This window comes from Grammomys surdaster, unplaced genomic scaffold, assembly GCF_004785775.1.
Source record: "Grammomys surdaster isolate TR1022 unplaced genomic scaffold, NIH_TR_1.0 196, whole genome shotgun sequence".
Taxonomy (NCBI): domain Eukaryota; kingdom Metazoa; phylum Chordata; class Mammalia; order Rodentia; family Muridae; genus Grammomys; species Grammomys surdaster.
The window spans coordinates 83,460-106,779 of NW_021604641.1; the positions used below are offsets into that span (position 1 = coordinate 83,460).

The 23,320-nt window shown below is 38.9% G+C and overlaps 1 protein-coding gene across 3 annotated transcripts in view; it reads left to right on the top strand.

The window, feature by feature from the left end:
- Positions 1-22,464: 22,464 nt before the first annotated feature.
- The window catches only part of Kcnt2 (potassium sodium-activated channel subfamily T member 2), a 345,424-nt gene continuing 344,568 nt past the window's right edge, over positions 22,465-23,320 (top strand). For all 3 annotated transcript variants that reach the window (XM_028769952.1, XM_028769953.1, XM_028769954.1), the window contains exon 1: positions 22,465-22,797. In XM_028769952.1, coding sequence (XP_028625785.1) covers positions 22,703-22,797 — 95 coding nt within the window. In that variant the 5' untranslated portion in view covers positions 22,465-22,702. The remainder of the gene's footprint in view (positions 22,798-23,320) is intronic.

Consider the following 23,320-nt stretch of genomic DNA (forward strand, 5'->3'; position numbering starts at 1 on the left):
TATGGGGTCAGTGGGCATCCTTCTCTTGTTCCTGATTTTTGTGGGATTGCTACAAGTATGTCTCCATTAACTTGATATTGGCTGTTGGTTTGCAGTAAATTGCTTTTATCATGTTTAAATATGGGCCTTGAATTCCTGATCTTTCCAATATTTTTAACAAGAAGGGGTGTTGTATTTTCTCAAATGCTTTTTCTGAATCTAAGGAAATGATTATGTTTTTTTTCCTTTAAGTTTGTTTTTATAGTGGATTATGTTAATTGATTTTTGTATATTGAACCAACCTTGCATCCCTGGGATAAAGCCTACTTGATCCTGGTTAATGATGGTTTTGATGTGTTCTTGGATTCAGTTTGCAAGAATTTCATTGAGTATTTTTGCATCGATATTCATAAGGGAGATTGGTCTGAAGTTCTCTTTCTTTGTTCGGTCTTTGTGTGGTTTAGGTATGAGCATAATTGTCTTTTTTTAGAACAAACTGGGCAGTATTCCTTCTGTTTCTATTTTATGGACTAGTTTAATTAATATTGGTATCAAGTCTTCTTTGAAGGTCTGGTAGAATTCTGGACTAAATCTATCTGGCCCTGGGCTTTATTTTGGTTGGGAGGTTTTAAATAACTTCCTCTATTTCCTTGTGTGATGTGGGCCTGTTTAGATGTTTACCTGCTCTTGGTTTACCTTTGGTATGTGGTATCTCTATAGAAAATCATCCATTTCATCTAGATTTTCCAGTTTTGTTGAATATGGAGTTTTATAGTAGGGATGATTTTTTGAATTTCTTTCATTTCTTTTGTTATGGTTCCCTTTTCATTTTTGATTTTGTTAATTTGGATAATGCCTCTGGGGCCTTTAGTTAGTTGGGCTAGGGGTTTATCTATCTTGTAGATTCTCCCAAAGAACCAACTTTTAATTTTGTTCATTCTTTGTATTGTTCTCTTTGTTTCTATTTGGTTGATTTCTGCAGTGAGTTTGACTATTTTCTTACTTCTACTCCTCTTGGGTGTGTTTTTTCTAGAGCTCTCAGGTGTGCTATTAAGTTTTAGTGTAAGATCTCTCTAGTTTCATTACCTGGGCATGTAGTGCTATGAATTTTCCTCTTAGCACTGCTTTCTTTGAATTCCATAAGTTTGGGTGTGATGTTTCAAGATTTTCGTTAAATTCTAAAATGTCTTTAATTTTTTTTTTTTATGTCTTCCCTGACCAAGTTATCACTCAGTAGAGAGTTGTTCAGTTTCTGTGTCTATGTGGGGTTTCTGTTGTTTTTGTTTTTAATGGAAGATCAGCCTTAGACCATGGTGATCTGATAGGATGCATAGGATTATATAAATCTTCTTATATCAGTTAAGGGTTGTTTTGTGACCAATTATATAGTTAATTTTGGAAAGGTTCCATGAAGTTCTGAGAAGAAGGTGTATTCTTTTGTTTTAAGGTGAAATGCTCTGTAGATATCTGTTAAATCCATTTGGTTCATAACCTCTATTAGTTTCACTGTGTCTCTGTTTCGTTTCTGTTTCAATGTCCTGTCCATTGGTGAGAGTGGGGTATTGAAGTCTCTCACTATTATTGAATGAGGTCCAATGTATGTTTTGAGCTTTAGTAAATTTTCTTTTATGAATGTGGTTGTTCTTGCATTTGGGGCATAGATATTCAGAATTGAGAATTTCTCTTGGTGGATTTTCCCCTTGGTGAATATGAAGTGTCTATCCTCATCAAGCTTGATAACTTTTGGTTGAAAGTTGATTTTATTGGATATAAGGATGGCAACTCCAGCTTGTTTTCTGGGACCATTTGCTTGGGATACCTTTTTCCATCCTTTTACTCTGAGATAGTGTCTATCTTTGTTATTGAGGTGTGTTTCTAGTATGCAGCAAAATGCTGGATCTTGTTTGTGTATCCAGTCTATTAGCTTATGTCTTTTTATAAGTGAGTTGAGTCCATTAATATTGAGAGATATTAAAGAGAGATAAATGTTGGTTTTTGATATGTTAGTTTTTTGTAGGTGGCTTTGTGTGCTTGTGGTTCTTTTTTTAAGCTTTGTTCTGAGATGCTTAATATCTTGTCCTTTCATTGGTTGCAGTTACCTTCCTTGTGTTGGAGTTTTCCTTCTAGTGTCCTCTGTAAGGCTGGATTGGTAGATAGATACTGCTTGAATTTGGTTTTATTCTGGAATATTTTTTCTCCATCTATGATGATTGAGATCTTTGCTGGGTATAGTAGCCTGACTGGCATTTGTGTTCCTTAGAGTCTGCATGACCTATGACCAGTCTCTTCTGGCTTTCATAGTCTCTGTTGAGAAGTCTGGTGTAGTTCTGATAGGTGTACCTTTGTATATTACTTTGCCCTTTTCCCTTGCAGCTTTAATATTCTTTCTTTGTTCTGTGCATTTAGTGTTTTGATTATTATGTGATGAGAGGATTTTCTTTTTTGGTCCCATTTATTTGGTGTTCTATATGCTCCTTGGACCTTTTTGGACTTCTCTTTCTTTAGGTTAGGGAAGTTTTCTTCTATGATTTTGTTGAAGACATTTTTAAAAAGGTTCTTCAAGCTGGGGAATCTTCGTTCTCCTCTATTCTGATTATTCTTAGTTTTGGCCTTTTCATTGTGTCCTGAATTTCCTGGATGTTTTGGGTTAGGAGTTTTTTAAGTTTTGAATTTTCCTTGACAGTTGTGCCAATCTCTTTTACAGTATTTTCTACACCTGAGATTCTCTCTTTTATCTCTTGTATTTTACATCCGTAATTCCTGGCCTGTTTTCTAGGCTTTCCATTTCCAGGTTTGCCTGCATTTGTGTTTTCTTTATTGTTTCTAGCTTCATAGAACGAATTAGGTAGTGTTCCTTCTGTTTCTATTTTGTGGAATAGTTTGAAGAAAATTGGTATTAGGCCTTCCTTGAAGGTCTGATAGAATTCTGCACTAAAACCATCTGGTCCTGGGCTTTTTTTGGTGGGGAGACTTATAATGACTGCTGCTATTTCCTTAGAGGTTATGGGACTGTTTAGATGGTTTATCTGCTCCTGATTTAACTTTGGTACCTGGTACCTGTCTAGGAAGTTGTCCATTTCATCCAGTTTTTCCAGTTTTGTTGAGTATAGGCCTTTGTAGTAGGATCTGATGATTTTTTGAATTTCTTCAATTTCTGTTGTTATGTCTCCCTTTTCAGTTCTGATTTTATTAATTTGGATACTGTCTCTGTGCCCTCTGGTTAATCTGGCTAACAGTTTATCTATCTTGTTGATTTTCTCAAAGAACCAGCTCCTGGTTTTGTTGATATTTTGTATTGTTCTTTCTGTTTCTATTTGGTTGATTTCAGCCCCGAGTTTGATTATTTCCTGCCTTCTACTCCTCTTGGGTGTATTTGCTTCTTTTTGTTCTAGAGCTTTCAGTTGTACAGTCAAGTTGTTAGTGTATGCTCTCTCCAGTTTCTTTTTGTAGGCACTTAGAGCTATGAGTTTTCCTCTTAGGACTGCCTTCATGGAGTCCCACAAGTTTTGGTATGATGTGTCCTCATTTTCATTGAATTCTAAAAAGTCTTTAATTTCTTTCTTTATTTCTTCCTTGACCAAGTCATCATTGAGTAGAGAGTTGTTCAGTTTCCATGTGCATGTGGGTTTTCCATTGGTTTTGTCATTATTAAAGACCAGTCTTAGTCCGTGGTGATCTGATAAGATGCACGGGATTATTTTAATCTTTTTGTATGTAGAGGCCTGTTTTGTGACCAATTATATGGTCTATTTTGGAGAAGGTACCATGAGGTGCTGGTATTGTTTCTAGTTCCCCCTTTAGGTTTTGGATGGCTTTATTAAATTCCTTCACCTGTTTATCTACTTTCCTGTATTTCTTTCAGTAAATTATTGATATCCTCCTTAAAGAACTCTATTATCTTGAGTTAGGATTTTAGAACAGATTCCTAAATTTCAGGCGTTTTGGTGTATTTAGGGCTTACTGTGATGGGAGAACTGGATTCTGATGATACCCACGTATATTGGCTTCTATTGCTTATCATTTTGTGCTTGCCTCTCGCCATCTGGATATCCCTGGTGTTTGTTAGTCTGGGTGACTGTCTACAGTCTGCTTCTTTTGTCCCTGGGTTGCTTCACATATCCTGATAGGCCTGCAGTCCTTGCTGTAGTGGACCAACTATGGGGCCTTCCAACTGGGGGCTCAGAGAACTCCCTTCAGAGGGGCTGCTGATAATTTGCCCTGGCTACAGTAGATTTCCTGGGAGGCCTTCAGGCTGTTGGGTCTTCAGTGGAGCAGTCAAGCTATTCTCCTGTGTGAACATGTTCTCCAGGGAGACCTAGGGACTGTGGTTTCTGTTTCTCTGTGTGCAACAGAACTCCCAGGGAGGTTTTCAGTTTTTCACATCTCTTGCCTTACATGCCTTCAAGCTGTGGTATCAACTGCTCTTGGTGAAGTGGATCTTCTATGATGGCTCAAGATATGGTGTCTTCATGGGATCAGACCAGCTAGCAGTCAACTGCTCTGAGTCCAGCTAATCCTCAACTGCTCTGAGTGCAGTGGATCTTCTAGGATGGGTCAGGTTATGGTAAGTGGTATCTGTCCAGAAAATCATCCATTTCCTTTAAATTTTCCAATTTGTGGTATATAGCTTTTTGAAGTAAGACATAATGATTCTTTAAATTTCTTCAGTGTCTGCTGTTATGGCCCTCTTTTCATTCCTGATTTTGTTAATTTGGATATTCTCTCTCTGCCTTTTAAATTGTTTGGCTAAGGTTTTTTCTATCTTGGTGTTTTTCCAAAAGAACCAGGTCGTGGTATCATTTATGCTTTGCATTGTTGTCTTTGTTTCTCATTCATTGATTTGGGCCTTGAGTTTAATTACTTCCTGCTGTCTACTTCTCTTGGGTGTGTTTGGTTCTTTTTGTTCTAGAGCTTTGAGGTGTGTTGTTAAATTGCCTGTATGGGATCTCTCTATGTTATTTATCAAGGCACTTAGTACTATGAACTTTTTTCTTAGCACTGCTTTCATTGTGTCACATAAGTTTGAGTATGTTTTGCATTCATTTTCAATGAATTATGGAAAGTCTTTGGTTTATTTCTTTCTTTCTTCATTCACTGATTATTGAGTAGAGAACTGTTGAGTTTCCATGAGTTTGAAGGCTTTCTATTTTTTCTGTTTTTGTTGACCTCCTGCTTTAGTTCATGGTGGTCTGATAAGATGCAAGGAGTTACTTCAATTTTCATGTATCTCTTCAGATTTTCTTTTTGGCCAAGTATCTGGTCAGTTTTGGAGAAGGTTTTGTGAGGTGCTGAGAGGAAGGTATGTCATTGGATGAGATGTTCTGTAGAGATCCGTTAGGTTCATTTGTTTCATCACATTTGTTAGTTTCATTATTTCAATGTTTATTTTCTGTCTGGATGACCTATCCATTGATTAGAGTGGGTGGTGCTGTCTCCCACTATTAATGTGTATGTTCCAATGTGTGATTTATACTTTAGCAATGTTTCTTTTATGAATGTGGATACCCTAACATTTGAAGCATAGCTATTCAGAATTGTCACGTTGCCTGGGTGAATTTTTCCTTTGATGAGTATGAAGTGTCTTTGTTAGCTTGTATTGTTTAACTGGATAATTGAGTCCAATAATGTTAAGAAATATTAAAGGCTAATGATTTTTATATTTGCTGGTCCTATTGTTCTGATGGTCCTGGTGGTTCTGGTGGTAGTGTGTATGTTTGTGTGTGTGTGTGTGTGTGTGTGTGCATGTGTGTGTGTGCATGCTTCCCTTCCTTCAGTTTTTCTGGTGTGAATTATTTCCTATTTTTTCGGGGGTGGGTGGGCAATGTAGTTCTCTTCTTTGTGTTGGATTCTTTCTTCAAGTATCCTTTAGAGGTCTGGCTTTGTGGAAATATATTGTTTAATTTTGGTTTTGTTGTAGAACATCTTGTTTTTCACATCTATGATGATTGAAAGTTTTGCTGGTGGAATAGTCTGGGCTGACATCTGTGGTCTGTTAGAAACTGCAAGATATCTTTCTAGGCACTTCTGGCTTTTAAAGTCTCTGTTGAGAAGTCTGGTATAATTCTAACAGGTCTGGCTTTATATGTCACTTGGACTGTATCTCTTGTGGCTTTTAATATTCTTTGTTCTGTACATTTAGTGTTTTGCTCATTACAGGGCAGGAGGGTTTTCTTTTATTGTCCAATCTATTTGGTGTTCTGTAAGCTTCTTTTACATTTATAGGCATTTTTCTTTAGGTTAGGGAATTTTTTTCTATGATTTTGTTGTAAATATTTTCTGGTCCTTTAAACTGGGAATCTTCTCCTTCTACTCAAATCTCCCTAGACTTAGTCTTTTCATAGTATCTCAAATTTCCTAAATATTTTGTGTTAAAAATGTTATAGATTTAACATTTTCTTTGACAGACATATCAATTTATTCTATCGTATTTTCTTTGCCTGAGATTCAAATTCTGTTGTTGATGTTTGCCTCTGTAGTTCCTGTTCTCTTCCCTAGGTTTTCCATTTCCAGGATTCCCTCATTTTGTTTGTTTGTTTGTTTGTTTGTTTGTTTTTGTCATTGTTTCTATTTCCATTTTCAGATCTTGAACAGTTTCACATTTCCTTAACTCACTTGGTTGTATTTTTCTGTATTTCTTCAAGGGATTTATTCATGTGGTCTTTCACAGCTACTGTCATCTTTGTAAGACCTGATTTAATGTCATTTTCTTGTGTTTCTACTGTTTTAGAATATCCAAGGCTTGCTGTAATGTGGTGCCTGGGTTCTACTGATACTTTATGGTCTTGGCTCTTGATTGTGTTCTTATACTAGGCTCAAGCCATCTTCTTTGTCCCTGGTGTTGGCAGGCTTCCAGTAGTGCAAGAAGAGCTATGGATCAGAAAAAATGGAGTACATGGGAGAAGGGGACTGGGAGCTACTCACCTGGTAGTCTCTGGCTGCAGGCCTGTGGGAATGCAGGGAGGGTAGTGGGCTGAGAAATGGAGACCACAGGAGAATGAGGAATGGAGCTCACCACTGCTGAGATTACCTGTATGGATCCAACTGGTAGAAGAATAGTTTAAATGTGGTCCCACCTGGACTTCCTTGGTGGCAGTAGGCCTTCAGGTTTGCAGGTAGCGCTTTGGGCTGGGAAACGTCATGCCAAAGTTCTTTTTTAGACCAGGTTTTATTCACTCCAAGAATCTGACACATCCATGCAGAGGAAGCTTTTTGAAAATTATATGTGTATGTATAAAGTAGGATGGGACTTTGTGCTTCTTAGGCTGGAGTAAACCCAGGCAGCATTTGCACTGAGGAAAGATACACACTCACTCAATGCTGTCACAGAACTGGTTGGCAATTAGACTGAAAAAAAAAAAGTCCAATCTCAGCTAATAGCATATAATGTCATTAATAATATTTGTGACCTTTAATAATCAGACTCTTCAGTGATTTTTTTTTGTTGTCTTGTGTTGTAGAATTTTGTTCCTTTACAAAAGAATGAATTCAAAATATTCAAGAGAAATTAAGTAGTAGATATTTATGTGTATTAATTTTCTTTCTTTTCTCATTTCTCTAAAAATATTTTCTTTATTTTACTTGTGTGTGTGTGTGTATGTGCATATGTGTTTGTGTGTCTTCTGAGTATGTGTATGTATCAGTGATAGCCAGAAGAGGCAATCAGATCCTCTGGAGCTGGAGCTATATATAATACATTATTAACTGCCTTACGTGTGTGCTGGGAACCAAACTTGAGTTCCTTGGAAGACCAGAAAGTACTCTTAACCACTTGAACATCTCTCTAACCTTATTTTCAATTCATGAGTATTGAAATATGCAGAATATTTCTTCATATACATTAATTTTTATTGAATACTTTATTTATTTATATTGCAGATATCTTTCACCATCCCCCCACCATGAAATCTCCTATCCCATCCACTCACCTCCTGCTTCTATGAGTGTGTGCCCCACCTACCTACCCACTCCCACCTCCCCACTCTCGAATTCCCTGACACTCGGGCATCCAGCCTTCACAGGACCTTTAATAATCAGACTCTTCAATGATTTTCTTTTTGTTATCTTGTGTTGTAACATTTTGTTTCTTTTCAAAAGAATGAATTCAGAATATTCAGAAGAAGGACTTCCTATTCCACCAACACCAACTCCTAGGTTATTAGGCCCCACTTTAGATGCTAGCTGTAAATGTTTGTTTGTTCCTGGACACCTAGCTCTAAACTGGGGACCTACTTTCCTGTAATTGGAAAACTTGCTAGGACAACTACAAATGTCTGGTGTACATTTTTAGGTATTTCATTGTTTATTACAAAGCACAAAACAAACCCTATAAATAAAGACCAAGAAGAAAAAGCACATAGGGAAAGAAATGTAGGAAAATCACCCTCCAGGAGCATCCATGTATTCAGCAATCGGGAACTCTCAAAAAAAAAAAAATCTGGCTTTTTGTGATCTGTTGGTCTATCATCTCTAACTATCTGCTTACTTATCATTTCTATCATCTATCTATCTATCTACCTATGTGTCTATAATCTATTTACTGAGGCTTTTTATGTGAGTATGATTGGTTATGACATTGGAAAATGCTTTTTCACTTGGTATCGAGACTCTCTTTTCCCCATTCTGAAGCTATCTAGATTCATATATCCCTTATCTAATAAGTATATAAGAAAGCCCTGGTCATTCCAAAGACTGCAAGTATTTTTAGGAGCTTTGTGTCAGGAACCACAAACAGATACCAAATATATATATATATTCCGCCTTACAGGCTTCAATTGGAAGTTTCCATTCATGTTGTGCCTCAATAACAATTACTGAAAGTGTCAAGAATCACTAGAAAACATATTGTAAAAGTTATGTTAGCTACCATAGTATGTTAATAAATATTGAGACCATCTCTCTTCTTATCATTGACCTGTCATGTTTAGATGGAATCTGAGAAGCAAACACGGCGTTTTGTCTTTGGTTTTTCTCCTTTCAGGGTTACTGACATATGAAATGATTCTTCTCTTATAGACAGGCATGCTTAGAATATAGGGCAAGTTTTGTGCTATTGCTATAGATTCTATTCTTGTCCAAACCAAGTGCCACAGAATACAACTAAAGTGGAGAACAGGTGTCCTTTGGTTCTTCCAGCAGAATGGGATTCCAGTTTGCTTTTTGTCCAGCTTCTGATTTATGGCTTCTGCACAGTTGTCTTTATGGCTATAGTCTCTGTTCTCCTTTTTTCTCCACACTGTAAAAGTACAGTGAATTTATCTTTCCTCAGTGTCTACAGTTACTTGAAAACCAATGCTTCCCAGTTTTATAGCTCTGGACAAGTATTTGCTCTCGGACTGACATATTCACATAGAATTCATTTGATGCTTTGTAGATGGCTTTAAGAAAGAGAAACTATTTCTTCATCCCTGTTTCTCATCCAACAATAAATATTCTTCACATATGTAATCTGTTCAGCAGGCATAGAAAGAATCATTGATTCTTCTTACACAATAAATTACACAATTTCTCATTCTTGTAAATTCTTTGAGCTCAATTTCCTGCACAACTATTTTTCTATCTCAAGCATATAATCACTGTTGATTCTGGGTGTATTTCACCTGAAACACAGCAGAGCTCCCAGTCTCCCTCCATCCATACCTGTTTATCCTGTCAATTAGCTGGCTTCAATGATGTAAGATGAAGGGTTTTTGTTCGTTCGTTTGTTTTTTAAAGGTATGAGATGACTTTGCAACTTACTTTCATAGGATACAAAGTCTGTCTAAAAGGATACTTAAAAGATATCTCATTGCTGGCCAGTTTTTGCTCTTTTCTGACCTTAGTTTCTGCCCACTTTCTAGCTAAACACACACCCCTACTCAAACTATATGATACTTTTCCACTTACTAGTATGCACCATATCTTCTGTTTAATATAATTTAATTTTATGTGTATGCGTGATATGTGTACAAGTATACTGGCTGGGACTCTGTTACTCTTTGGTATTTTCTTGAGACAGGGTTTCTCATTGAACCTAGGGGCTAGGCAGGTGGTAAGCAAGCATCAAAGTTCTTATTGGCATTGCCCTCTGAGGCTTATAAATATACATGGCTTTGTCCAGCTTTCATTGTGGGTGTGGAAATCAAACTCAGGTCTTTGCACTTACGGTGCAAGCACTGTTAATCAGCTTACCCATCCCTCCCACCTGTCACCAGAACCTTCTTATAGCTGTTAATATTGGATCTGCTGCCTCTCCTGTCTCCACACCACCACTCATTTTTCACTCATCATTATAAACATCAGCTCCTTTATCACAAGGTCTTTCCTTTAAATTTCTAAATTCAGAATGAGGTGCCTCTGTGGGCTCAATAGCCCATTTTAGTCACTGCTCAGATACTGCAGACTCCACTGTCACTCCTGCATAGTCACTCCTCCACCCCTGCTGGCCCTTACCTTTTGGATTATGATGAAGTCAACCTCACTGCTTAGAATAGAACACATTCAGACGGTTATGTTCTATAGCTTAAAGCTATTATCTGAATGAATAGCATCATAGCCTGCATACTAAGGTTCTATGAAGTACAACATATGTACTTACATATAACATACAACACAGCCTAACATATGTAATACTTTTATCCCCCTTTTAAATTTTAGTTTTCTATTATTATTATTATTATTATTATTATTGTTGTTATTGGTTTTGTTTTGATTTGAGAGAAGTTTTCTCTGTGTAGCCATAACTATCTTGGAACTCACTCTGTAGACCATGCTGCCCTCATACTCAGAGATCCACTTGCCTCTCCCTCCAAAACGCTGGGATTAAAGGTGTGTGCCACCATGCCCGGCTTCATTGGAAATTTGTTGTTGTTGTTATTTTCCCATTTTTTTTATTTTTTTAAGTCAAATCATAATTTTTACTTATTCACACAGGGGTTATAAACACAAAAAGGCAGGATGTGGGGAAGGGGAAGACACCTGAATGTGGGTGATCAGGAGGAGTACAGATATCTTTCAGAACACTGTATCGGCTGGGTGGAGGTTCAGGGGACAGGTCACTATGACTCTGCCTATGATTCACTTGTCCTTATCTAAGTTGGTATTATCTGCCAAGGCTACCTATTTACAAGTTCTATGATTACTCAGGCTTGTAAATTTCCACAAAAGCTGCCTGTTTATAATAGCTTATAGCCCTCTGTTTCAATATTTTTCCACAGAGACCCAAGACTTGGTGTTAGTATACATGTATGACAGGCCTATTGCTGATTTTAGGCCTTGAGTGTATAAGCACGGCTGCCCCTGACATCTCCTCCCTTCTCTAAGTATAGAAGGTCTGTGGCAATTCTAATCTTGCGAAGGTGGGGATAGAGACCTGACCTCCAGTAATTGAATGGGACCTTGTAATGGCTCCAGTCGCCCTGTCGTTGTCCAGTGAGCCATGAGGGCCATATCCGTCCCAATGTCTTTTTCCTGGGGAGGGGATACTTTTGACATCAACCCCTATGCAGTCAGGCTTGTCCCTGAGGGAAGCCAGAGAGATATTTTTAACTTTTATTTATATTCCCTTGCAGTGCTTAGCCTCGCAGCCTAAGCAAGAATTCAGATCGCCAGTTAGAGGGGGTTCTGGGTGGCCCCTTTCTGCTTGGTCTAGGGGCAGAAGTCCCCTCTTTTAGGTTGGGTGGAGATGGGTTTTGGAAACACCCTGTATAAAGTAGCAACCTCATCTTGAGTCTCGTGGTCCTCCATAGCTAACTTATGATAATGTATCTGAGTAGGTTTTGCTACCAAATTATTTATCTGTTGTTTCACAGAGTTAGTCAGCCTATTTGAGGCCCAGGGGCCAGCAGAAATAATAAAAAATAATCCAAATAATGGTCCCAAGATGGGAGGAAGTAGGGTTGACAACCAAGGAGAGGCCGAAAACCAATTCGTGTACCAGCTCTCATCTTTCTCTTTCTCTCTCTGTCTTTTCTCAGGGCATTCTCTGACTTTTTTCATGCTCTCTTTAACCATCCCTGTCTTGTCTATGTAAAGGCAACGTTCTTCTTTAAGGGCCATACAAAGTTAAGAGCTGTACACAGTCTTTTCTATTGTAAAAGTGTAAATCAAGTCCAATAAAGTCCTTTGAAATTTTTGGAGGTCTTTTCAGAGAGCAAAACGATGGATTTCTTCAGATTAGTGATATCAGTCTCTAGCTGTTTGATGTTCTTGTCAGTGGTCCGTCGAAGGTCTGAGTAGTATAAGGTCGGAGGCCAGCATCTGGATTAGAACTTCTAACAGCAGACATCATGGGTGATTCATTTTTACCTGGAAAGGAAAAAGAAGGGAGTTCTCAGGGAGATTTCTCTTCCCTGGATGACAATTGTTATTCATCTTATTTATTGTTGGGCCTGGCTTTGTGAGGTATCTATTTATTTCATTAGTCTTTTTGGTAGCCATTTAGCTGTGCCTTCTGTGGTATCAAATAAGCATATCAATCCTTGGCCCCATAAGAGAACTGGGTCTGGGTCATTCCCTTTAAGGGTAAGAGGGTCCTTCCACATAGCTGTGGAATAGTTTTTATTGGTCTCAGTGATGCCAGAAGCAGTCATCAGTAGATTTGCCATGAGCTTTCAGGTTTAGAGAGTTAAAAGTGAACAAAGCATGATGGAGAGTATTTCGTGGGCCTCTTTCTGAGGGGGTACAGTTCCCCCTCTTTTGTCCCCCTCTTTTTCAGAGTTCTTGTAAAATCAGGGCAGAAGTCCCAGCAGCCACTCCTTCCACACTCAGAGAGTCATGAAGACACTATTTAAAGAAGTATAAATCTATATTAATAATCTACTTTATCAAAGGACTGTTATAGAACAGCCAATATCTAATCAGACTATATATAATATATCAATTAATACTACCTTCTACTTTTTGTGAGATTACTCCTCTTTTGTCAATTAATTGTTGAGGGAAATTAGGATTTACATCTCCCTTGAGAATATTAAACAGAGACTTAAATTTTTTTTGTGGAGAGCTTAAAAAAAGATCTTAGCCAATAAGCATCTCCTAGAAACTTTTGAAAATAATTTGAAATAAGTAAACTATCTTTTTTTCCAGACCCATCATCATTACTTATTGGATATTTTATGTATTTATGTTTCAATGTTATCTTCCCTCCATTCTCCCCCAAAACCCCTTATCCCATAACTCCTTCTCCTATTTTTATGAGGGTGTGCTCCGAACATCCTCCCAGTCTCACCTCCCTGCTTTTGAATTCCCCAACACTAGGGAATCCAAACTTTCAGGGACCATGGCCCTCCACTTCCACTGATGTCTGACAAGGCCACCCTCAATTACCTATACAGGTGGAGACATGAGTCCCTCCCTTTGTGCTCTCAATCTGGAGGTTTAGACCTTGGGAGCTCTGGTTGAATCTTTTGGTACTCCTTCTAAAAAGGACCAAAGCACTCACACTTTGGTCTTCCTTCTTCTTCTTGAGTTTCATGTGGCATATGTGTTGTGTCTTACATATTGTGAGCTTTTGGGCTAATATCCACTTATCAGTGAGTGCGTACCATGTGTGTTTCTTTGAGATTGGGTCACCACACTCAGGATGATATTTTCCAGCTCCATCCATTTGCCTAAGAATTTCATAAACTCATTGATTTTAATAGCTGAGTAGTACTCCATTGTATAAATGTACCACATTTTCTGCATCCATTCTTCTGTTGAAGGACATCTGTGTTCTTTCCAACTTCTGGCTATTATAAATAAGGCTGCTATGAACATAGTGGAGTATGTGTCCCTGTTGTATGTTGAAACATCTTTTGGGTATATGCCCAGGAGTGATACAGCTGGGTCCTCAGGTAATACTATGCTCAATTTTCTGAGGTACTGCCAGACTGCTTTAAATAGTGGTTGTGCCAGCTTACAATACCACCAACAATGGAGGAGTGTTCCTCTTTCTCCAATCCTTGCCAACATCTACTGTCACCTGTGTTTTTGATCTTAGCCATTCTGACTGGTGTGAGGTGGAATCTAAGTGTTGTTTTCATTTTCATTTCCCTGATGACTAGGGATGCTGAACACTTCTTTAGGTACTTCTCAACCATTCGAGCTTCCTCAGTTGAGATATCTTTGTTCAGCTCTGTGCCCCATTTTTAAATAGGGTTATTTGATTGTCTAGAGTCTAATTTCTTCAGTTATTTGTATACCTTGGATATTAGCCCTCTATCAGATGTAGGGTTGGTGGAGATCTTTTCCCAATCTTTTGGTTGCTACTTTGTCCTATTGACTGTGTCCTTTGCTTTACAGAAGCTTTGCAGTTTTATGAGGTCCCATTTGTCTATTCTTGATCTTAGAGCATAAGTTCCTTGGACTTCAAGTTCTGTTCAGGAACTTTTCTTCTATGCCCATGTGTTCAAGGCTTTTCCCCAATTTCTCTTCTATTAGTTTCAGTGTAGCTGGTTTTACATGGAGGTCCTTGATCCACTTGGAATTGAGCTTTGTACAAGGAGATAAGTATGGATCAATTTTCATTCTTCTACATGCTGACCTCCAGTTGGACTAGCACCATTTATTGAAAATGCTATCTTTTTTCCACTGGATAGTTTTAGCTCCTTTTTCAAAGATCAAGTGACCATAGGTATGGGGGTTTATTTCTGGGTCTTCTATTCTATTCTATTGATCCTCCTGGCTGTCTCTGTTCCAATATCATGCAGTTTTTAATCACTATTGCTTTGTAGTACAGCTTGAAATCAGGGATAGTGATTCCCCCAGAATTTCTTTTATTGCTGAGAGTAGTTTTCACAATCCTGGGTTTTTTGTTATTCCAAATGAATTTTAAGATTGCCCTTTCTATCTCTGTGAAGAATTGAGTGGGACTTTTGATGGGATTGCATTGAATCTGTAAATTTCTTTCAGCAAGATAGCCATTTTTACTATATTAATCCTCTTCATCTTCTGATATTTCCAAACTCTGAGATCTGTTTCGATTTCTTTCTTCAGGGGATTGAAGTTCTTGTTATACAGGTCTTTTACTTGCTTGGCTAGATTCACACCAAGGTATTTTATATTATTTGTGACTATTGTGAAGGGTGTCATTCCCTAATTTCTTTTTCAGCCAGCTTATCTTTTGAGTAGAAGAAGGCTACTGATTTATTTGAGGTAATTTTATATCCAGCCACTTTACTAAAGTTGTTTATCAGGTTTAGGAGTTCTCTGGTGGAAGTTTTGGGGTCACTTAAGTATACTATCATATCATCTGCAAATAGTGAAATTTTGACTTCTTCCTTTCCAATTTGTCTCCTTTTTTTTTTTTTTTTTTTCGAGACAGGGTTTCTCTGTGTAGCCCTGGCTGTCCTGGAACTCACTCTGTAGACCAGGCTCGCCTCGAACTCAGAAAGCCACCTTCCTCTGCCTCCCAAGTGCTGGGATTAAAGGCATGCACCACCACTGCCCGGCCCAATTTGTCTCCCTCTGACCCCCTTGTGTTGCCTAATTGCTCTGGCTAGGACTTCCAGTACTATATTGAATAGGTAGAGGGAGAGTGGGCAGCCTTGTCTAATCTCTGATTTTAGTGGGACTGCTTCATGTTTCATTCCATTTAGTTTGATGTAGGCTACTGGTTTGCTGTATATTGCTTTTACTATGTTTAGGTATGGACATTGAATTCCTGATCTTTTCAAGACTTTTATCATGAAGGAGTGTTGAACTTTGTCAAATGATTTCTCAGCATCTAGTGAGATGATCATGTGTTTTTTTTTTCCCTTTGAGTCTGTTTATATGGTGGATTACATTGATGGATTTCCGTATGTTGAACCCACCCTGCATTCCTGAGATAAAGCCTACTTCATCATGATGGATAATTGTTTTGATGTGTTCTTGAATTTGGTTCATGAGAATTTTATTGAGTATTTTTGCATCGATGTTCATAAGGGAGATTGGTCTGAAGTTCTCTTTCTTTGTTGGGTCTTTGTGTGTTTTAGGTATGAGCATAATTGTGGTTTCATAGAATGAATTGTGTAGTGTCCCTTCTGTTTCTATTTTCTGGAATAGTTTGAAGAGAATTAGTATTAGATCTTTCTTGGAGGTCTGATAGAATTCTGCACTAAAACTATCTAGTCTCGGACTTTTTTTTGTGGGGAGACTTTTAATGACTGCTTCTATTTCTTTTGGTGTTATGGGACTGTTTAGGTGGTTTATCTGCTCCTGATTTAACATTGGTAACTAGTATTTGTCTACAAAATTGTCCATTTCATCCAGATTTTTCAGTTTTCTTGAGTATTGGCTTTTGTAATAGGATCTGATGATTTTTTGAGTTTCCTCGGTTTCTGTTGTTATGTCATGCTTTTCAGTTCTGACTTTATTAATTTGGATATTGTCTCTCTGCCCTCTGATTAGTCTGACTAAGAGTTTATCTATCTTGTTGATTTTCTCAAAGAACCAGCTTGTTGTTTTATTGATTCTTTGTATAGTTCTTTTTGTTTCTATTTGGTTGATTTCAGCCCTGAGTTTGATTATTTCCTGCTGTCTACTCCTCTTGGATGAATTAGCTTCTTTTTGTTCTAGGACTTTCAGGTGGGTTGTCAAGCTGCTAGTGTATGCTGTCTCCAGTTTCTTTTTGTAAGCACTTAGAGCTATGAGTGTTCCTCTTAGCACTGCTTTCATTGTATCCCATAAGTTTTGATATGGTGTGTCATCATTTTCATTAAATTCTAAAAATTCTTTAATTTCATTCTTTATTTTTTTTCTCTGACCAGATTATCAATGAAGAGGGTGTTGTTCAGTTTTCATGTGAATGTGGGATTTCCATTGTCTTTGTCATTATTGAATACCAGACTTAGATCGTGGTGATCTGATAGGATGCATGGGATTATTTCAATTTTTTTGTATCTGTTGAGGCCTCTTTCGTGACTAATTATATGGTCTATGAAAGTACCATGAGGTGCTGAGAAAAAGGTATATTCTTTTGCTTTAGGGTGAAATGTTCTATAGATACCTGTTAAGTCCATTTGGTTCATAACTTCTGTTAGCTTCACTGTATCTCTATTTAGTTTCTGTTTCCATGATCTATCCAATGCTGAGAGTGGGGTGTTGAAGTCTCCCACTATTATTGTGTGAGGTACAATGTGTGTTTTGAGCTTTAGTAAGGTTTCTTTTATGAAAGTGGGTGCTCTTGTATTTGGCGCATAGATATTCAGAATTGAGAGTTCATGTTGGTTGACTTTTCCTTTGACAAGTATGAAATGTCCTTCCTTATCCTTTTTGATAGCTTTAAGTTGAAAGTCGATTTTATTCGATATTAGAATGGCTACTCCCGCTTGTTTCTTAGGGCCACTTGCTTGAAAAGTTGTTTTCCAACCTTTTACTCTAAGGTAGTGTCTGTATTTTTCGCTGAGGTGGGTTTCCTGTATGCAGCAAAAAGCTGGGTCCTGTTTGCGTATCCAGTCCATTAGCCTATGCCTTTTTATTGGGGAATTGAGTCCATTGATGTTAAGAGATATTAAGGAGAGGATAGTGTTGCTTCCTGTTATTTTTGCTAATAATGGAGGCATTGTTTGTGTGATTATCTTCTTTTTGGTTTGTTGGAAGAGGATTATTGTCTTGCTCTTTCTAGGTTATAATTGTCCTCCTTATATTGGAGCTTTCCTGTTATTATCCTTTGTAGTGCTGGGCTTGTGGAAAGATACTGTGTAAATTTGGTTTTGTCATGCAATATCTTGGTTTCTCCATCTATGGTAATTGAGAGTTTTGCTGGGTATGGTAGCCTTGGTTGGCATTTATGTTCTCTTAGGGTCTGTAAGATGTCTGTCCAGGATCTTCTGGCTTTTATAGTATCTGGTGAGAAGTCAGGTCTAATTCTGATAGGTCTGCCTTTATATATTACTTGGCCTTTTTCCCTTACTGCTTTTAAAATTTTTTCTTTGTTTTGTGAATTTTGTGTTTTGATTATTATGTGATGGGAGGTACTTCTTTTCTGATCTAGTCTATTTGGTGTTCTGTAGGCTTCTTGTATGATTATGGGCATCTCATTCCTTAGGTTAGGGAAGTTTTCTTTTATAATTTTGTTGAAGATATTTATTGGCCCTTTAAGTTGGGAATCTTCACTCTCTTCTATACCTATTATCATTAGGTTTGGTCTTCTCATTGTGTCCTGGATTTCCTAGATGTTTTGTGTTAAGAACTTTCTGCATTTTGTGTTTTCTTTGACAGTTGTGTCAATATTTTCTAGGGTCTCTTTTGTACCTGAGATTCTCTCTTCTATCTCTTGTATTCTGTTGCTGATGCTTGCATCTATGACTCTTTCCTAGGTTTTCTATCTCTAGGGAAGTCTCCCTTTGTGATTTCTTTATTGTTTCTACTTCCGTTTTTATGTCCTGGATGATTTTGTTCAATTCCTTCACCTGTTTGGTTGTGTTCTCTTATAATTCTTTAAGGGATGTTTCTGTTTCCTTTTTAAGGGCTTCTACCTGTTTACCTGTGTTCTCCTCAAATTCTTTGAGAGTGTTATTTATGTCCTTCTTAAAGTCCTCAATAATCATCATTAGAAGTGATTTTAGATCTGGTTCTTGCTTTCCTGGTGATATGGAGTTCAAGACTTTCTAACTGGGAGAGCTAGTTTCTGATGATGCCAAGTACCCTGGGTTGCTGATGCTTATGTTCTTGCGCTTACCTTTTGCCATCTAGATCTCCTTGGTGCTATCTGCACTGTCTCTGACTGGAGCCTGTCTTAACTATTATCTTGGTTGTGTCAGAACTGTTTGAGATGGGTTTTGCTGCTGGGGTTAGAGCTAAGGCCAAAGATCTGCTCAGTGCTCAGGTGGAGACCTGAAGGAACCAGTGCTGTAGGTCAGGAGTGAATTCCTGGGTCCCAGTGAGTCCTGGTTACTCCCTGTTTGAGGCAAGTGTTGCTGCCTCCTTGCTTAAGATACTGCTCAACTGCTTGGGTTAGAGCTCCTTGGAACCCTGTTTCCTCTGGGTTCTGTGAGATTAGGTGCAGAGCTGTCTCCTGGGATCAGCTGAGCACTCAGGCCTAGACCGGAAGGAACCCATGCTCAGGGCCAGGAGTGAATTCCTGGGTCCCAATGGGTCCCAGTTGCTCCCTGTTTGGGGCAGCTGTTGCTGTCTCCTTACCTGAGATACTGCCCAGGTTAGAGCTCCTGGGAGGCCGTCTTCCTCTGGGTTTTGTGAGATTGGGTACCAAGCTGCTGCCTGAGATCTGCTCTGCACTCGGGCCCAGCTTCATTGGAGATTTTAAAAAGCCATTTCCTCAGATTGGAACCTGGGTTTCTCCAGCAACAGAGTGCTATAATGGCATCTCTCCTTCTTCCAAATTTTAGTTTTCAATAATGATTTTATGACTATGTAGACAGGGTCAATAACAATTTTTGGATATTTGCTAATAAATTACCTATAATTTATCTATCTATATACAGTATACATATAAACACATGCAGATACATTTTATGTTTTAGATAAAATTCTCCACTATATTGTCTTACTGCAATTATATTAATTATGCCAAGATAATTATGAATAAATTCTCGATTGTTAATAAAATCATTCTTCACTTATAGGAATGAATATTTTCTTGTGTTTAAACATTTGTATAATCAACATATTGGTAAACAGAACTTTTTAAAAATAACATTCATTAGTCATATAAAAAGAAATTGGAAAATGTCTTCAAATGTGTTTTTTAGAAAGTATAATGAAATTTTCAAAAACTAAGAAATTATTAACACTCATGTTGGTAATCTTTATTAGCATAATTTTTGAGAATATTTTTGTTGCACTATGCTTGTGACCAATCTCCTCTATTGCTTATGTGTTGTATGTGACACTGTGACCAATCTTCTCTGTTGCTTGTATATGAATAATCTCCTTTATTGCTTATGTATGTGTACGTGTTTGTGTGTGCCCAGTCTCTCCTACTGCTTGTGTGTTTGTGTGTGAGTCCTTCTCTCCTCTATTGGTGTGCATGTGTATGTGCATGTAGAGAAAGATTTTATATATATATATATATATATATATATATATATATATCCATATCCATACATATAAGCCCATGTATGTGTATGTATATATGTGTATATATGAATATATATATATATATATATATATAATTGCTATTCATCCACAGTAGGAGTTGTACAGGGAAACTTGACAACACTAGCTGGGATTATATAGTTAGGAGAGTGTTGGACAAAATCAAGTTTAAATTTATTTCCCCCAATTGGATCTGAGGCCATAGCAGAGATTCCCATGCTCACAGGGAAAATGAACTGATAAGCTAAGAGACTAGGAGCACATGGTGAAGAGAGAAACTGAGGTAAAGCTTGGGACAGGATAATAGGTTATAACAGCAGGGAATGCTTTTGACATGATAAGAAACAAAGGAATAGCAGCATGAAGGGAAAGTAGGAGAACTAGAAGTCAAAATTAATGACAAAAGAAAAGGTCTGTCACAAAAAGTGGAAAAGAATAGAGCAAAAAGATCTCTCAATTATAGATTTAAGTTTTCCTAGCCATGATTGCTGTGTTTTAAGATTGTCAGAATAGGATTTTTTAAAATAAATGTAGCTATCTTTTAAGGTTGTTTTTTTTTTTTTCTAAAGTTGCAGTAGTATTGGGAGCTTTTAAACTCTGATCAAATTTTCGTGGTACAGAGAAAATCAGCATGCTCTTATTATAGTTGCAGGTAACTGTTTTGACTGAGCATTTGAGGAAACTTCATAGTAATCAAGAGTCCTTCATGGCTAGCTGTGTGTGCCATGTAGATCTTTACTTATTCTTTTGACAGAGACATTCTATTTAGTACTGTTATCTGATTGCTCAGGTCTCAACTAAGATTGCCACAAAAGTGCAAAATAAGAGGAGCAGCTCTGACTTAAAATATCACATACTCTTAATCTAGCATGCCATTTGTCAGCATCACAATGAATTTCTGGGGAAAGATCTGTCTATGCTGAAGGCACTGAACAAAAAAGAGAAGAGACATTAAAAACGCAGGTAATCACTCAAGAAGTCAAAATGTGGTAAACACCACTAGCAAAATGAAATTTGGAGGCTTCAAAGGAAGAAGGCAACACATTCGCCTCACCTGGGAGAGTCGGGAAATCTAAAGTCGGCAAGGCTTACCAGCTAGGTCTAGATGAATGAGCAGGAAGTAGAAACTACAACTGTTTGCTGTTTTAATTCATCTGTTATTACACTGGCATTGACGATCTCTTTCTGCATTTTAGCTTCCTTTATGGATTCTCTGCAAAATGATCTCCACTAAGGATTAATCAAATTAATTAATTACTATTTCCTTGATAAGCAAACTTAAAAAAATTCAATCAACCAACCAAAACCAAAGGAAGCCAAATCAAAGAACTTTACCTAGTCCTTACTTTTCTGTTCCCTATTCCCTCTCTCACTTTAAGAATGCAGAGGCCTGATTCATTTTCCTGGATTTCTTGACCCCCAGAAGAGGTGCGTTTGTTTATTGAGGTGTTTTCCTTCAATGTGGCCCTGTTTTCATTATGGTCTTGTTCCTACCTACAAACTTTGCGATTCCTAAGTGTCCTTGCTTTCCTGAGGTGCAGCTGGGCTCTGGCTGCTCTGTTAGTGAGCACCCAGAGGTATTTCTTCCTGAAGGAAAATGTGTGCAAGTAGATGGTAGTGAGTATCAAAGAAGACCAGGAAGCTGCTGAAAAGCCAGCCTTGGGTCCTGAGTTCTCTTCTTCCTCTGATCTTGTGAACTCTCCTGTAGGAGGACACCAGCCCTAGGAGCCCACACTACCAGCAGTTATTCATTAGAGTCCGGCCTTGCTGGGGGTTGGGACGGGAGGGCAGGGGCTCTCATTTAAATATTTCTCTTCAGCTGCTGCCTAAGGGTGCCCTGCAATTTTCCTCAGACCAGGGAAACACCTCCTTTTTCTTGGAACGAAGAAGGCGGGGGGAGGACTTTCCTCGGGCTGAAAGCAGGGATTCCCTCTCCAGGAACAGGCCATTTCCACTATGCGCACAGAAGCTTAAGACGGCCACAACCTGGGTACTGGTGACACTTAGCAACCTTCTTTGGACCTCTCATCCACTCCCCAGGAAGGGTCTGGAGCTCTGGAATCTGCGAAAGAGCTCGCCCCCATTGGTTGTCCCCAAGGCACCCTCTTGCCGTCACTGTGTTATGCTAATGAGAGGGAGGTTCATTGGCTGGGCCTCCAACAACTGCTAGGAAAGACCTGTGTAGGGAGAGCCGGAGCCCACCGCCTTCATCCCCGCCTTCGCCCGGCTGCGCCCTGTGCTTGCTCTCACTGCGAGGGAGCTGCGGCCGGGGATGCCCTAGTAGGAGGCTCTGGTCCTTGCCTGTCAGGAAAGTGCCTAGCCATCACGCGGTGCTCACACCAACCACCTGCCCTCTTTCTAGGCACCGCGCGAATTTTCTTTTCCTTTTCTTTTTTTTGTCGGTTAAGTAACTTTTGCATCCCCCCCCCCCCCCAATCTCTGGGACCAGAGGCGGCGCCGAGCCTGGGGGCGGTTCCTTGGCAGCGCTGGTTCAAGTCACAGCCAGACTTTTGCTCCTGGGCTCGGTTTGCATCATCCCCATCACACCCTCGGGGGAAGAGGAGCCACCCCTTTCCAGCCTCAGCTTCCGGCCGAACGACCCCACCCCCTCCGGGTCCCCCTGGCCCTTCTCCCACCCTCCCCAGCACGGCACCCCCTCCGCAGTGCTTGCTGCCCCTCTCTGCCCTCCTCCATCCCTTGTTGGATGTTGCCCACTCTTTAAGGAAGGATGGTTGATTTGGAGAGCGAAGTACCCCCTCTGCCTCCCAGGTACAGATTCCGGGATTTGCTGCTAGGGGACCAAGGCTGGCAAAATGATGACAGGTGAGTGGCATGGTGCAGCGTTCTAGAAATACTGCTGGAAGCGGACAGGACTGGAGAGCTGTTGAGGGGATGGAGAGAAAGGGAGACCAGCACTGAGGGAGTAAAAGGGATTCTACATCTCTCCATTTTGACATTGCAGAGCAGTTTCTGTGGACAAGAAACTCCTTTTCTTTCCACTTTCTCATTCTTGAGAATTATTTGTTGCATTTATTTGATATTCTTTGTCTATCTGTGCTTCCCTGGTTGTGTGTGAGGCTGCAAACAGAGGTACAGTCGCATCCAAATGGCACGCAGTTGCAGTGTCAAATATTTCCCTGGTGTAGTTAATCCACCCCATAAATGTATCCAAGCAATTGAAAATTCACAGTAGAAACTTAAATCTCCTGCACCCACTTTCTTACTCCTTGTCAGTGTTGTCTCGACTAGATGCTTGCTTGCTACTGGGAATTTTCCGCTGTTTAAATATTTGGAGTTCAGGTGGACAATCGGTTTAAATATGTAACAGGTAGTTAGTGAAGCAAGA